This window comes from Urtica dioica, chromosome 3 (genome assembly GCF_054948205.1).
Source record: "Urtica dioica subsp. dioica isolate 48M chromosome 3, U.dioica_male_clone48M_v1_H2, whole genome shotgun sequence".
Lineage (NCBI taxonomy): Eukaryota > Viridiplantae > Streptophyta > Magnoliopsida > Rosales > Urticaceae > Urtica > Urtica dioica.
Window position 1 is genome coordinate 46014673 of NC_142758.1, and position 17077 is coordinate 46031749.

The 17077-nt window shown below is 39.7% G+C and overlaps 1 protein-coding gene across 1 annotated transcript; it reads right to left on the reverse strand.

The window, feature by feature from the left end:
• Nucleotides 1–13852: 13852 nt before the first annotated feature.
• LOC149403138 (glutathione S-transferase U17-like) lies at nt 13853–16968 on the reverse strand. The gene is made up of 2 exons (XM_089609085.1): nt 16494–16968; nt 13853–14416 (listed from the first exon to the last, which is right to left on the reverse strand). The coding sequence occupies exons 1-2, from the start codon at nt 16815–16817 to the stop codon at nt 14045–14047; spliced, it is 696 nt and encodes a 231-aa protein (XP_089465211.1). The 5' UTR covers nt 16818–16968; the 3' UTR covers nt 13853–14044.
• Between the last annotated feature and the right edge of the window lie 109 nt (nt 16969–17077).

The window sequence follows — 17077 nt, forward strand, 5'->3', positions numbered from 1 at the left end:
ACACCCAACAACTTCAATCTTATTCACCCTTTTTGTCAACAAATACACAAGCCCTACCCGATCCCATACCATCTCTTCAAATACATAGAGCCCCAAACCAAAATCACATGCACACTATGAACACAAGGTCAAAGGCGGGTGTCTTCAAGCCTAAGGTGTTCAATCTCAACCGCCATCCTCTCCAAGTTGATCCCGGACCGTTAGAGCCATCCACTGTTGCTCAGGCTCTAGACCATCCCCAATGGCTATTAGCCATGTGAGCTGAACTCGGTGCCTTGGACAGGAACGACACTTGGGATTTGATTCCTTTTGCTCCAACTTATAATATAGTTGGGAACAAATGGGTGTTCAAATTCAAGTACAATCCCGATGGTACGGTCAGCCATCACAAGGCGCGTCTTGTCGCGAAGGGTTACACACAAACTCCGGGGATTGACTTCTCCGAGACATTCAGCCCGTGAAGCCTAGCACAGTTTAGGTTGTTGTCACACTCGCGGTACATCGCTGTTGGCGCGTTAGACAGCTTGACGTCGACAACGCTTTCCTGAATGGGATTCTAACTGAGGATGTGTATATGTGGAAACCAGAGGGGTTTGTCGATCCTTGTCGTCCTCAACACATTTGCAAGCTTAAAAAGACGCTTTATGGCCTAAAACAGGCCCCACGTGCGTGGTTCGAGCAACTCCGGTGTGTCCTCCTCGATTCGAAGTTTGAAAACTCCAAATCATATTCCTCTCCTTTCGTCTACAACAATGACGGAATCTGTATCATTTTCTTAGTCTACGTCGATGACATCCTTGCTACGGGTAGTGATGACAATGTTATCTCCAAGCTGATCACTAAACTTCATGCATACGCAACGAAAATAGGCGTGGAGAAAAATGTCTTTGTAGGAAGTGCACTTATGGATCTGTACTCTAAGTTAAGTGTGAACGAGGATGCCCATAGAGCTTTTGAAGATACTCGATCGCCAAACGTTATTTCTTACACAACTTTGATACGAGCTTACCTTAAAAAGGACATGATTGAGGATGCTAATCAACTTTTTAGAGCAATGCCAGAGAGAAACATGATTTCGTGAAATGCAATGATCTCCACAAGTATTTCTCTCTCAAGCAACTAGGCGATCTTCATTTATTTCTTGGTGTAGAAGCTTTCCGGGACTCCACTGGTTTGTACCTGTCTCAGTCCAAATATGTTGCGGACCTGCTCAGGAAGACTGGCATGACGACAACTAAGCCTTTCTCTACACACATAGCTTCAATCCTTGTCCTGGCCAAGAGCGAGGGAGAGCCAATGAGTGACTCTTCTCAGTACAGAAGCATCATAGGAGCACTACAGTACTCGACACTTACTAGACCAGACATAGCGTATATCATCAACAAGCTAAGCCAATTTCTGCAGCGACCGACTGAGGTGCATTGGCTTGCTTGTAAGTGAGTCTTGAGATACCTCAAGAGTACAATCACTGATGTCATTCATCTCCAACTGTCACCAGCGTTCTCGCTCACCTGTTTCATAGATGCAGATTGGGCAGGAAGCGTTGATGACTGTAGATCCACCAGCGGCTACTGCGTTTTCCTAGGTGGTTGTTTGGTCTCGTGGAGCTCAAGGAAATAGCATGTCGTAGCAAGGTCAGGTACCGAGGCGGAGTATCGTGCTCTAGCCCATGTCGTGGCTGATATTCTATAGGTCAAGTCTCTCCTCAGTGAATTGTGTGTCAAGACAACGCAAATGCCAGTAGTATGGTGCGACAATATGGGGGCTGCCTCTCTTGCTGCAAATCCAATTGCACATGCTCGCACGAAGCACATTGAAATTGACATTCACTTTGTGCGAGACATAATAACGAGGAAGGAGTTAGAGATTCGATATGTTCCAACACTAGAACAGAGCGCTGACGAGCTGACCAAGGGTTTCTCAGCAAAGAGGTTCAGCAAATTGAAAAACAAGCTCAATGTGAAGGAATCCCATTTTCGATTGAGGGGGAGTGTTAGAGACTCTGCCACGTCAGCACACGAGTCTATGGAGTTGGTTAAAACATTGTTAGGAAGTAAACAATATTCTGTTAGATAGAGATGTGTATATAATACCTTGTAACAAACATAACAATTATTCATTCAATCATATATACAAACACATTCAGTGCAGAGAGAGAGAATTCGAATCCTCTCTCTAGCAAACCCTAGATCGATTCTTCTCTCTTCTACTTTCTTACACATATTATTTAGTAGGTAAATTCTATTAGTTAATAAATAAAAGGTAACTTCCTTTTATGCCCTGATGGTGGGTCTATATAAAGAGAAACCCTAGGGATTGGTCATCTCTCAACCTATTATGTAGTTTTCCTCTACCATCAAAAGAAAGCTCTGATGTCTAAAGAGGTCAAGAGAGAGAAACCAATTCCGGTGATCATCCGCCGTCACCGTCACTCTCGTCATGGATCGATGTAGGTTTTTCTCATTCTCTAATGTTATGTGAAAATCATCTAGTTCTAAGATCTTGGCTAATTAGGATCATTTAAATTATGCTTACATGTGGTATTAGAGCCTCGTCTAGAACTTGTGTTTTTCTGATTATGAATAGTTTAATAAAGCGGCGTGTTATGATACGATTTTATGTCTGCACACAATTTTTTTTTATCGCATCGTATGCTTGCGATTGTGTTTGATTAGCAGTGGATATGATTTCACAGGAATTGTGAAACAATAAAGTTTGACAAATCAGATGTTTAATATATTGGTGTTTTATTTTATCGGTATTATTTTCGCTGTATAATTTATTTGTCTTTTACTGATTTGACGATGCCTTTGTTAATTTAATGCGATTATTGTTATGTGGACCATTAAGAATGCACTGAAATTATTTGTACTTTGATTGTGTTGAAGTTCGAACCCCTTTATAGAATTACCCAATTCATAATTATGATATTTTGTGCTTAAAGTTGCGCAATTGACTAGGAATTTGATTTGTAATCATGAACGATTATCTTATTGATTATGGGCTCGTTTGCACTTTGATGCTTTTATTAAAATTGATTTGTCAATATTGAATTGAATGGTGGTCATACTAATAGCTTATGTTTAATGTGTCTTATTTAGAGCAATATTTTGTCTCTGTTATGGCTTTACGAATATTGTTATATCTGCGTCATCTGTTAATTGATGGGAGCAGTTTAAGTTGTTAATTGATGGAAGCAGTTTAAGTGGTTAATCCAGTCTGTTGTCTATTAAGAATTTAAGTCAGCAATTCTGGTTTTAAGATATATAAAGGAGTATTTTATTTTATGATGTCTGATTTTCTCTTTTACCAAAACGTATAATGTCTCTTTATTATTTTGTTTGATATCTATACATTATGTTCAATTTGTTAGTCACCAAAGTGGCCGAATTAAAAAAAGTTTTAGATATCAAATTAAAATAAATTCAATTACTCATGTTTATGTGATGCTTTTAAGTTAAATGACATTATGACATTTTTAAAGTTTGTCATGAGTAACTTGAAGTTCATGGTTATAAAACATTTCGGATCGCCCAAAGGTTGATAATTCATTTTATAATTTATGAACATTATCGTGTTCAATTGATATGCTTGGTTAGGTATGTGTAGTATATCCAAAGATTGCAAATATATCTAATTCAAGTATGTCAATAACCTATTATGTGAAAATTTTATTTTTAGCATCATTTATGTATACCTCATTGTATATATTGTTGTTCTGCCCAAAGATGACTTCAATATCTACCTTATGTTTATTTCACGTGTTCTGAATCTGTATTATAGATTATGTTTATTACTCAAAGCATTAATGTGTGAGCATATATTATTTATTTTTGCAACCTCTTTTCTTGTTTCTCTTCAGTCGCAAGCCACGTCCGTTATTAAGTTCAATGGTCTTAATTTCTCTTAATAGTCTGAACAAGTCCAGTTTCACCTCGGTGTTCTGGATCTTGATTTGGCACTCTTAAGTGAGAAACCTGCTGCTCTAACTGATGCTAGCAGCGCTGACCAAAGATCATTCCATAAAGCTTGGGAAAGATCTAACGGACTGAGACTAATGTTTATGCGAATGACTGTAGAAGACAACATCAAGTCCACATTTAAGAAAACTGAAAATGCTAAGGAATTTATGAAGTTTGTGGAAAAAAGCTCTCAGTCCGACTCGGCTGATAAGTCACGGGCTGGGGCACTAATGGGTAGGTTAACCACCATGAAGTTTGATGGTTCTCGTACCATGCATGAGCATGTTGTCGAAATGAAGAACATTGCAGCAAGACTGAAGACCATGTGAATGGAAGTGAATGAAAATTTCTTAGTAACGTTCATCCTCAATTCCTTACCTCATGAGTATGCCACATTTCATGTGCATTACAACACTCTGAAGGATAAATGGAATGTGCATGAATTACAAAGTATGCTCATTCAAGAGGAAGCGAGGCTTAAGAAATCAGGAAATCATTAGGCCAATCTCGTTGGTCATAAAGGAGCTAGAAAGAAACCATGGAAGACTGGAAAGGGCAAGCAAGGACTATCAAAGATTAATGAGTCATCTGTCCAAATCCACAAGAAGGAACTAAGCAATGATGCGTGCCGGTTCTGTAAAAGGACTGGGCACTGGCAGAAAGATTGCCCAAAACGTAATGCATGGTTCGAAAGAAATGGTAAGCCTAGTGCTTTTGTATGTTTCGAATCAAATTTTGCTGAAGTTCCTTATAATACTTGGTGGCTTGATTCTAGCTATACCACTCATGTTTCAAATACGATGCAGGGATTTCTTACGACCCAAACCATAAGCCAAAATGAAAAATTCATCTTCATAGGAAACAGAGACAAAGTCCAAGTTGAAGCCATTAGAACCTATCGTTTAGTCCTAGACACTGGGCATCATTTAGACATTTTTCAAACTTTTTATGTTCCTTCTGTTTCTCGCAATTTGGTTTCCATATCTAAACTCGATAAAGCCGGGTACTCTTTTAATTTTGGGAATTGATGTTTCAGTTTATTCAAACAAAATTTTTTCTTGGGTTCTGGTATTCTTTGTGATGGTTTGTACAAACTAAATCTTGATACCCTTTTTGCTGAAACTCTTTTAACCGTGCATCATAATGTTGGTACTAAATGTGGTTTATCTAATGAATCATCTGCTTACTTGTGGCATAAACGTTTGGGTCATATATCCAAAGAAAGAACCGAAAGGTTGGTAAAGAATGATATCCTACCTAATTTGGATTTTACCGATCTTGGAATTTATGTTGAGTGCATTAAGGGAAAGCACACTAGACAGACACTTAAGAAAGCAGCCACAAGAAGCTCACAGCTCCTTGAAATTATACATACCGATATATGTGGGCCATTTGACATTCCATCACTTGGTGGAGAAAGGTATTTCATCACTTTTATCGACGACTTTTCATGTTATGGATATGTCTATTTGTTGCATGAAAAATCTCAATCGGTAGATACCCTAGAGGTTCTTGTCAATGAAGTTGAAAGACAATTAGATAGAAATGTGAAAATTGTCAGGTCTGGTAGAGGTGGTGAATACTATGGAAGATATGATGAAAGTGGACGGTGCCCTGGTGAATTCGTTAAGTTCCTAGAAAGCCGTGGTATTTGTGCTCAATACACTATGCCAGGAACACCACAACAAAATGGTGTAGCAGAAAGGCGTAATCGTACTTTAATGGATATGGTTAGGAGTATGTTAAGCAATTCTTCTTTACCCAAATCTTTGTGGATGCATGCTTTAAAGACCGCTGTATATTTATTGAACAGGGTTCCTAGTAAGGCAGTTCCTAAGACACCTTTTGAACTGTGGACGGGAAGAAAACCTAGTTTAAGACACCTGCATGTTTTTGGTTGCCCAGCGGAAGTAAGAATTTATAATCCACATGAAAGGAAGCTGGACTCAAGAACAATCAGTGGTTTCTTCATTGGTTATCCAGAAAAATCTAAAGGGTATCGATTCCATTGTCCTAACCATAGTACGAGAATTGTTGAAACTGGTAATGCTAGGTTCATCGAAAATGGTGAAGTCAGTGAGAGTTTGAAACCACGTAATGTGGAAATCCAAGAAGTTAGAGTGCAAGTATCTTTGCCTCTACCTTCTTCTCAAGTTGTTGTTCCTGTTCATGTTGACCATGATAATGATTTGCAAGAACAACAAATTAACGATCAAGCACCACTGAATGATGTCGTACCAAATGAACCTATCATAGATGAACCACATGAAGTCGCATTAAGAAGATATGTAAGAGAACGAAGATCCGCTATTTCTGATGATTATGTGGTTTATCTACAAGAGTCGGAATACGACTTAGGAATTGATAATGATCCAGTTTCGTTTTCACAAGCCATAGAAAGTGAGAATTCTATTAAGTGGTTAGACGCCATGAAAGAAGAGCAAAAATCAATGGATTACCACGAAGTTTGGGACCTTGTTGAATTGCCTGAAGGTTGTAAAAGAGTAGGGTACAAGTGGGTCTTCAAGACCAAGCTCGACTCAAATGGAAATATCGAAAGACACAAGGCTCGACTCGTTGCCAAAGGTTTTACTCAAAAAGATGGTGTTGATTACTGTTATGCCGTCATTTTCACAATATAAAAATGATACCCCGAGAGCAAAAATGACAAGAATTGGCGAAGTTCAAGACCTAACTATCGACGTGTTAAAATCATCGTCATGCAAACCATCGGCAAAGTTCAAGATCAAACTATCGGCGAAGACAAGAATCTTTAAACCATCGGCGAACTTCATGATTGAGACTATCGGCACAAAACCATCGGCGTTAGACCATCGGCGAGCTTCATGGCCGAGACTATCGGCATAAAACTATCGACGAGCTTCATGGCCTAGACTATCGGCGAGCTTTATGGCCGAGACTATCGGCGTGAAACTATCGGCATGAGACTATCGGCGAGCCTCTAAATCCAAGGCACAAAAAAATAACTATCGGCCATCCTTTGTCTCTGCCAAACCATCGGCCAAACCAAGTCTCAAGGCAAAAATTGCCTCCAAGGCCCATGTGTCTCAAGCTCAAAAGCTATAAATACCCCCCCTCTACTCACTCACAAGGGAAGTTTTCTCAAACTTAAAAAACCTCTACTTCACTCCCGATCCACTATATTTTCCTCTCTCGACACTCGAGACGAGATAAGCCCCCCACCTCGACTAATGTTGAGCGTCGGAGCACGCGCCAGGGGAAACCCCTCCGCGTCCATCTAGTTCACGTTTCTTGTCTTTTCAGGAGAACACGAAGAGTCCGAAGATTGCGAAGAACACGACGGACTCGAAGGACTTGACGAACACGAAGAACGTGAAGAACTCGACGAATCTAAAAATCGCGAAGAACCCGAAGAACACAAGGAACTCGACGGACTCGAAGGACTCGTTGAACCCGAAGAACGCGAAGGTGAACTAATCACGGAGTGACGGAACCGGAAACCTCTTTCTGGCGAGGCAAAGACTACGAGACGAGAAGATTTCACCACACCCAACTTACGTGCGGTCATAGGGTCCGGCCCTAGACCGAACCACGGACGGTTCTAAGTGTTGACCAAAAAACGGCGTTAACATTTTGACGCTAGAAGGAGGGGATACCCGAAAACAACCACGAGTTCCCACCGGTAAATCCAATTCCTTCGCAGAAGATCATTAATCCGACGAAGATTGAGCCCGAATCTCACTTCACAAGGGTTTCCAACCATGACCTTAGCCTTCACCTCGACATCTCTCGCCTCGGTGATCGGAGACTTTTTCCTCAATGGGATACTTAACACGCTTTGATGGTCTAGCCTCAAAGATGGCCAAAATACTCCAAGTCGGAGGCGATCAAGAAGCCCCGACAAAAGATGAAAACAATATCCCGGCGAGGGTACGACCAGGCCATCCAATCGGTCACAGAGTCAAAAACCCAAAACGGAGAGACACTCCGACCCCAAGTAGCTAAAATGGAATCTTCTCGGAGTGGCATAATGACTCCGAACCAATATGACTTGAGTTAGTCCCAAGAAGGGCAAATCCCTGACCCCAATGGGTACGAGCGAGCCTAGTCCAAGAGGCACTAGCCTTGTCCATAACTGGTTTGAGTCATCACACTACTCAGGGTTCATTTTGCTTACTTCCGACGGTTCGGGAAATAGTCGGTCCTAAGACAGAGATCCTTGCAAAATCTATATTGAAGAGTGCAATGCACCATGCCACTAATGGCTCGAGTTAGTCCCAAGCAAAGCATGCCTTACGAGGCAAGGTCTCCCAAAACCCTGATCTTCCGAGATCAGGCACAGCTACAAAAGGGACTTACTCAGCCACAAGAAGTTTGAGACGTTGCATCACTCAAAATAGATTTTGTTTGGGTCTCTCGATCTGCCGAGATCGAAGTCTTACGAGACTCATGCTTTCTGAGGCACGATCTTCCGAGATCGAAGTCTTCCGAGACTCACGCCTTCCGAGACACGATCTTCCGAGATCGAAGTCTTCCGAGACTCACGCCTTCCGAGGCACGATCTTCCGAGATCAAAGTCTTCCGAGACTCACGCCTTCCGATGCACGATCTTCTGAGACCGAAGTCTTCCGAGACTCACGCCTTCCAATGCACGATCTTCCGAGATCAAAGTCTTCCGATACTCACATCTTACGAGATGCAGCCCCACGGCGTTAACTTTACGAGGCCAAGTCCCACGATACTCAATCCCGCGGGATCAGCCCTACGAGACCGCATCTTATGAGAAGCAATCCAACAAATTCAACCTTACGAGGTCACGTCTTGTGAGACAGAGCTCCACGGGGTTACATTTTACATATCTGTAGCCTACGAAGCGCGTCGGTACGAGATACGTCTCCAAGTCACAAGATCAAAAGACGTCGACAACAAAGCTCTCGAGGAACACAAGAAAAGTTTCTCGCACGATAAATCGCACAAGAAACTGGAGGGTTAATGTTATGCCGTCATTTTCACAAGATAAAAATGATACCCCGAGAGCAAAAATGATAAGAATTGGCGAAGTTCAAGACCTAACTATCGACGTGTTAAAATCATCGCCATGCAAACCATCGGCAAAGTTTAAAGATCAAACTATCGGCGAAGACAAGAATCTTTAAACCATCGGAGAACTTCATGATTGAGACTATCGGCACAAAACCATCGGCGTTAGACCATCGGCGAGCTTCATGGCCGAGACTATCGGCATAAAACTATCGACGAGCTTCATGGCCTAGACTATCGGCGTGAAACTATCAGCGAGCTTTATGGCCGAGACTATCGGCGTGAAACTATCGGCATGAGACTATCGGCGTGGAACTATCGGCGAGCCTCTAAATCCAAGGCACAAAAAAAAATAACTATCGGCCATCCTTTGTCTATGCCAAACCATCGGCCAAACCAAGTCTCAAGGCAAAAATTGCCTCCAAGGCCCATGTGCCTCAAGCTCAAAAGCTATAAATACTACCCCCCCCCCCCCCCCCCCCCCCCCTTCTACTCACTCACAAGGGAAGTTTTCTCAAACTTAAAAAACCTCTACTTCACTCCCGATCCACTATATTTTCCATTCTCGACACTCAAGACGAGATAAGACCCCCACCTCGACTAATGTTGAACGTCGGAGCGCGCGTCAAGGGAAACCCCTCCGCGTCCCTCTAGTTCACATTTCTTGTCTTTTCAGGCGAAGAACACGAAGAGTCCGAAGATTGCGAAGAACACGACGGACTCGAAGGAATCGACGAACACGAAGAACGTGAAGAACTCGGCGAATCTAAAAATCGCGAAGAACCCGAAGAACACAAGGAACTCGACGGACTCGAAGGACTCATTGAACCCAAAGAACGCGAAGGTGAACTAATCACGGAGTGACGGAAAACCGGAAACCTCTTTCTGGCGAGGCAAAGACTACGAGACGAGAAGATTTCACCACACCCAAACTACGTGCGGTCATAGGGTCCGGCCCTAGACCGAACCACGGACGGTTCTAAGTGTTGACCCAAAAACGGCGTTAACAATTACAAAGAGACCTTTTCACCTATCTCTAAAAAGGACTCTCTGAGGACTGTTATGGCTATGGTAACTCATTATGATTTAGAGCTCCGTCAAATGGATGTGAAAACTGCCTTTCTGAATGAGAATTTAGATGAAGAAGTGTTCATGGATCAGCCTGAAAGTTTTGTGGTTGACAGAAAGGAACATATGGTATGTAAATTGAAGAAGTCAATATATGGACTTAAACAAGCTTCCCGACAATGGTATCTCAAGTTCAATGATACCGTCACATCTTTTGGATTTAAAGAAAACATCGTTGACCGATGTATATATCTGAAGATCAGTGAGAGTAAGTTTATAATTTTGCTTTTGTATGTTGACGACATCTTGCTTACAACTAATGATCTTGGTTTATTACATTAAACCAATGAGTTTCTCTCTAAGAACATTGAAATGAAAGATATGGGTGAGGCATCGTATGTGATCGGAATAGAGATATCTCATGATAGATCACAAGGATGGTTGGGATTGTCTCAAAAAGCATACATTAATAAAGTTTTCGAGAGATTCAAAATGGACAAAGCTCTGCAAATGCTGTTCCAATTCAGAAGGGTGATAAATTTAGTCTCAATCAATGTCCAAAAAATGAATTGGAACGCAGACAAATGGAACGAATTCCTTATGCGTCTATTGTTGGAAGCTTGATGTACGCACAGACTTATACTAGGCCAGACATCGGTTTTGCTGTCGGAATGTTGGGCAGGTATCAAAGTAATCCAGGAATAGATCATTGGAAAGCTGCAAAGAAAGTACTGAGGTATCTGCAAGGAACGAAGGATCGTATGCTCACTTATAAAAGATCTGATCACCTCGAGGTGATAGGATATTCAGATTCTGTTTATGCCGGATGGTGGATTCCAGAAAGTCCATTTTTGGCTATATGTTCCTTTTAGCCAAAGGAGCGATTTCATGGAAGAGTGCTACAGATTGGCATTGCTGCATCCACTATGGAAGCTGAGTTCGTAGCATGCTTTGAGGCTACGGTTCATGGATTATGGATGCGGAACTTTATTTCGGGGCTTGGAATTATCGACACTATCGCTAAGCCGCTGAAAATTTATTGTGATAATTTCGCAGCAGTCTTCTTTTCTAAGAACGACAAGTATTCAAAGGGTGCTAAGCATATGGAGATAAAATACTTTGCCGTTAAAGAAGAAGTTCAGAAACAAAGTGTGTCAATCGAGCACATTAGCACAAAGTTTATGGTAGCAGATCCATTAACGAAAGGATTGTCCCCATAGGAATTTACTGAACATGTCGAAAGAATGGGGATCTTTCGATGTCATCGTTGATGTTATTTTTATGTTTTATATTTATGTGATTGACACTTTAAGCTCGTTTATTTTGTTTCTGATATGAAGTAATGAATCTTGTTTCCTATTATGATTAGTCTATACATGAATGCATTATATGATCAAGATTCTGACCATTATGAATACCTTATTATATGTCATGTTAAGTGTGAAGCTAGTATTGTGATACATGGAAGAGACTATGTCGACAAAGTGACGTACGATCGCTATGATCCTTATTAGTTCTCATGCTTGATAATGACTTTATGATCTAACCGCCATAATGATGGATTTATCTTATACTACGCGCAATTATGTTTTATTCTTAAACTGTGTGGTATATAACGACACATGGGTCAAGTGGGAGAATGTTGGACCTATTGTTTTGAAGCCCACAACGTGGGTTTGTAGTGCGAAACAATTATGGCCCAAGTGTATTAATACCCATTAGTTTAATAATAAATAAGATAAATTCTATTGGTTAATAAATAAAAGGTAACTTCCCTTTATACCCTGATGGTGAGTCTATATAAAGAGAAACCCTAGGCATTGGTCATCTCTCAACATATTACGTAGTTTTCCTCTGCCATCAAAAGAAAGCTCTGAACTCTAAAGAGGTCAAGAGAGAGAAACCAATTCCGGTGATCATCCGTTGCCGTCACCGTCACTCTCGTCATGGATCGAGGTAGGTTTTTATCATTCTCTAATGTTCTGTGAAAATCATCTAGTTCTAAGATCTTGACTAATTAAGATCGTTTAAATTATGCTTACATTTTAGATCGGACTGTTTAAAAGTTCAAACCGGACCGGACTGGACTGGACCGGTGAAATTTTAAACCGTTTAAAACCGGACCAACGGTTCGATCCAATTTACGGTTTTACCTATTTTTTTGCGCCGCCTTATTATTTAGCGTCATCTTTCATATTATTAGTTCTTGTTGCTACTAAATTTCTTTCTTAAACAGTATAGTGCATTTTCTTATTAAAGTAACCACACATGAGAAAGAGTCTTAGGTATCAATCAAGTTTGTCGAAAATAGTTGTTCGGAACATGAGTTACATATTTTGCAGATTTAGTGAAGAGAGGAAAAATGTATTTAGTTAGTTTATTACAATATATGGACATTATTTAAGTAGATATTGATAACTAGATTTGTATATAAAAAAAATAAAAATAAAAATCCTCGACCCAAGTTTATCACGATCTCAACATTGAGCTAATATAGTTCCTACATTTGATTTGTCTTTAAAATTTACGCTCTTGACAATTCAACTATACGGACTACATTGTTTCTCACGTAGGCAATTAAAGCGCCTTCATTCTCAACATGTTAAAATAGCAAGTTATTGAGTCTAACATGGATCGGTGGAAAACGAAAGAAGCATATCTAGAATAGCCAGCTCGATGGATGATGTTTGATTAGATTAGACGACACGTAATTTTTTATTTTTTTTTTACTGGAAAAGCTGACAATAATTGCTCCAATTTTTGGAATACTAGGTTTCCACTCCAGTGATGGAGCTACTGAAAGCATGGGGACTAATGGCCCTCAATGGATTTTTAACATGTATCTAACAAAATTATTAAAAAAAGTATACTAGCACAAGTTTAAAAAATTATATAAATTAATGAGTCGGGCCCAACATGTTGCTCTCAGATCGACCCATATCTAATTATGAGTGATAAACGACAATAATATTGTCATTCTATATATATATTGGGCCGCGTGGGCTGCTTTCACTATTGGGTTTATGACCCAATGACATTCGTTTTGAAGTGGCCAAACTCTACGCCCACACTCGACATCATTTCGATTTTACGAAAATATCACATTAACGGAATTATCAATTAAGCGCCATCAACATCAATATCATTCTTTAAAATAACATCATCTTTCCGGCTATCCACATCAATATTGGCTGCTACCCTACACCGGCAATTCGAAATTTTGACCAAATTCATCGGATTTGTTGGAACGTGCTCATGCATTTTGGATTACACAAAAAAAAAAAAATTATACAAAATAATCATTTCAAACTTATTGATTAGCAAAATAGTCAAAATTTAAATTGTAGAATTCGTAGATTAAATATTAATGTCTGATTCCTCAATTATCTCATTATTTCGTATAAAGTTTTGTTCATTTTTGTTCATTTTTGTTTTCACTCGATTTGTATATTTCTTTCAATCTAAATAATGGAATTTTTTTAATTTTTGGTAGTCTTTTTTTTTATTATTTATAAAAAATAGGATTCGTTCTTTTAAAATTTGTATAATTCTAAAAAAGCTCTTTTAACATTTTCTTTTAGTTCTTTAAAAATAGGTTCAAAAAAGCTTTTCAGCGAAGTAGCAAAATTTACGTTTTCAAAATTTTTTTTACAGCCAAGATTAAATTTTTTGACGATTATCATAATCAATTTATCACTTTAAAAGAAATTACTCTTGAGGTCAAAAAAAGTTTTGAAATCAGATTGCTGCACGTTTTGGCTATTTCACTAAATTAAGACAAATTTTGACTATTTTACAAATTCATAACTTTAAATTGACTATTTAACTATGCCACCCAACAAAAAACAAAAAAATCATGTTTCACGTCTCTCATAATCAATTACAAATACCAATTTTTTTTTATATATACAGTTCATAAACCTCATTTATTCCCTCAAAACAGCACTCACAAACACACATTACAAACTTACAAGTCTCTTTCACTCACTCACTCACTTGGATGATGGGTGAGATTCCTTGAGCTTGGCAAAAAGAAACTTGGCGCACTCGGCGAGCTTCCCGGTCTCGGGCATAACCGAGGCCACGGCCGGGTCGGCGCAGAAGTTGTCGGCCCATTGGGCCAACTTGGGCATCTTCGCCGGGTCGATGAGCTTGAAGCCAATCGAAAGCTCGGTGACCTTGATCCACCCCAAAACGCTCCCCAACGCAATGTCCAAAAGCCCAATGTGGTCTCCTCCGAAGAAGGGCTTTCCTTCCGGAAAGGCTTCCTCTAAGAGGCCCAGCCCAGAGATCACTTGCTCTAACGCTGCTTTCTTTCCCTCCTCATCTGGGGCTGATACTATGTTCCTCATGTTTGGGAACCACTGCAATTTTCATTTTCATTTCTTGTTTGTTACATTGAATATAATACATTTTTTACAACAAATTCAAGAGTCTAGTGTTTGGTAGTTAACTCAAAAAGTTTTTGTTTTCTATTTTCTAATTTTTGTAGTTGTACTGAAAAATTATTTTGCAGTTGTTTTCAAAAAGTTGTTTGGTACAGTTTTCATTTTTGTTTTTGAGAAAGTGAAAAAACTGAAAAAAGTGTTTGGTATAGTTTTCATTTTTGTTTTTGAAAGAATGAAAAGAGAAGATGAGGAGAAGGAGAAGAGAATAGAAGAAAAAAAATTCCAAAAACACCTTTTATTTGTTTTCAGTTTTCTTTACTTTTTTACAAAACAACTTCAAAAATTTTTGAAAATTTTTTCCGAAAAATTAAAACAAACACATTTTCACTTTTTGTTTTCAATTTTTTCAACTCAAAAAGTGAAAAATAGTTTTTGGAATGAAAACCAAACACTTAAAATTCTATGATTGAACATATTTTACCAAGACCTGTCTTTGTTTGACCCACTAGTAGTGATGATCCAATTTTACATGGACATTGGTAGTTTGTCGATTATGACATTTTTTTTAAAAGAACATTTTACATTTTTTTTCTGTTATCTGGGAGTAATTAAAAAAAAATAATAAATAAATAATTGGGGTGAATTTTCATGCTAGCTCTAGAAACCACAACCTATTCCAATTGGTCCGAGTCATCCTAAGTCGTTACTTTTGTCCATTGTGGACATATAAAATTAGATCTGAAAATCCAGTCCACAAGGTATAACGCAACGAACCCGTTTCAAAACGTCAATGTCCAGTTCTCTCTCCAGACGGGGAAAAGAAAAAAACAAAGCCAGCAAACCCTTGAGTTGCTGGAGGAGCCGCCGCCGCCCCTCCAGGACCCGGCCGCCGCTCTTGCGGTGAGATCCGACCTGGAGGGTGCCTTTTGCGCCTTTCTTTTTTTGTTTGTTAGCCTTTGCCTCTTTTTTCTTTTTCAGATCTGAGAACTTTCAGACTCCTTCTGCATCTCCGGTTCCGCAGCTCCGGTGTTCTTCATCGCCTGGGTCGGCTCCTCTCGGTCTCGCATCCTTCCTTCTGGCGCTCTCCTCGGGCTTCCGTCTTTGGGTGGCGTTTTGTTGTATCCCGATCTTCGGTGGAGGAAGTTCTTCTCCGCTGCTCGTCTCGGGGTGTTGGTTGCGTTTGGGCTCTTCGCGGCGTCGATCTTGGTCGAAGGGAGGTCTGCTCTGGTTTGTGTGTAGGTTGGGTTTGATTTGTCTTGGGTCTTAGTCCTGTTTTGTTCTTGTTTAGTTTCAGCTTTGTCATTACTGTGTTGTATTATGTTTTGCTATGGAGACAGGTTAGCTGTCGTCCATCTTCCCGCTCGGGGATTTCTGTTAGGCTTTTGTCTATGCAGACTGGAGACGTGTCTTCTTCCTGGTCAATGGTAGCACGGTTGGTTGGATCTCTCCACCATCCATAAAGAGATATCTGAAAGAGCTTGATGTTCGCTCTATTTTTATTGTGCATTTTATGCACAACTTAGACTTTTACCTGTATTTGGCGTTAGCGATCGATTTTTTCCGATCTAAGTCTTTATTGTTCTTTGGATCAAGAAAGTCTAATAGAAGGCTCCGAGCCCCTCTTCCTCAAAAAAAAAAAAAAAAAATTAGATCTGAGACCCATAGATTATATATATTTATAATGTCGTATTTTCATCCCCAAATTAATCATAAACAAAAAAAAAACAAAAACAAAAAAAATAGCAGACTGAACTGAACAAAAGCTTCTTAGTTTGACACTATTGATGATGCATCTGATTTTGGGCCGATTAGGTATGGACATTTAAAGTTTTCGTACTTTTATCCACTAACCCCTTTTTTAATTTTTGTTTTTTTAACCTTCTCTTCTTTTCGATGAGCATTCCATATTCTAATTCGTCTAGGGGAAATACATAAAACTTAATAAATAATTATACCAAACTGATCGTAACAGAGAATATTAGATCATTAAATTTTGTCTTAAAGTACTTCATTAATAAAGAAAAAAATTAAATTAAATTAAATTAAAACTAACCTTGTCGTCGACGTAAGCGGACCAAAATCGCTGGATGGCGCGATCATAAGCGTCGGGGGCAAGGATTGCGTGGCCAGAGGAAGGCCACGCGTCGTCGACGTATTGGACGATGACGAGAGACTCGCAGATGGGCTTTCCGTTGTGGATCAGAACCGGGATTTTCTTGTGAACCGGGTTCGATTTCAGAAGAAGATCGCTCTTGGTCCCGAAGCTCTCCTCGTGGAAATGGTATTCCTGGTTCTTGATGTTCAGCGCGATCCGAGCCCTCAGGACAAAAGGGCTCGGCCAAGCTCCGATCAGCGTCAGATCTTCCTTCGTCGCCATGATTCTATGATAATATGATAAGACTCTTTCTTTCTTTGTTTGCTTGTTTTTGTTTTGTGTGTATCGGTGATTGTGTGATTGCAAGAGAGAGGATTAGGGCTGCAATATATTTATGGATAGAGAGAGCAAATTATTATTCCTTGTTTGTTTTATTGTTTATTTTTAGAGGTTTATTATTTTTTGTCAAATATCCATAAATATTTGTGTAAAGACACTGATGACGGAAAGGGTGTCCGTGTTTCTTCAATGGTTCATTACGT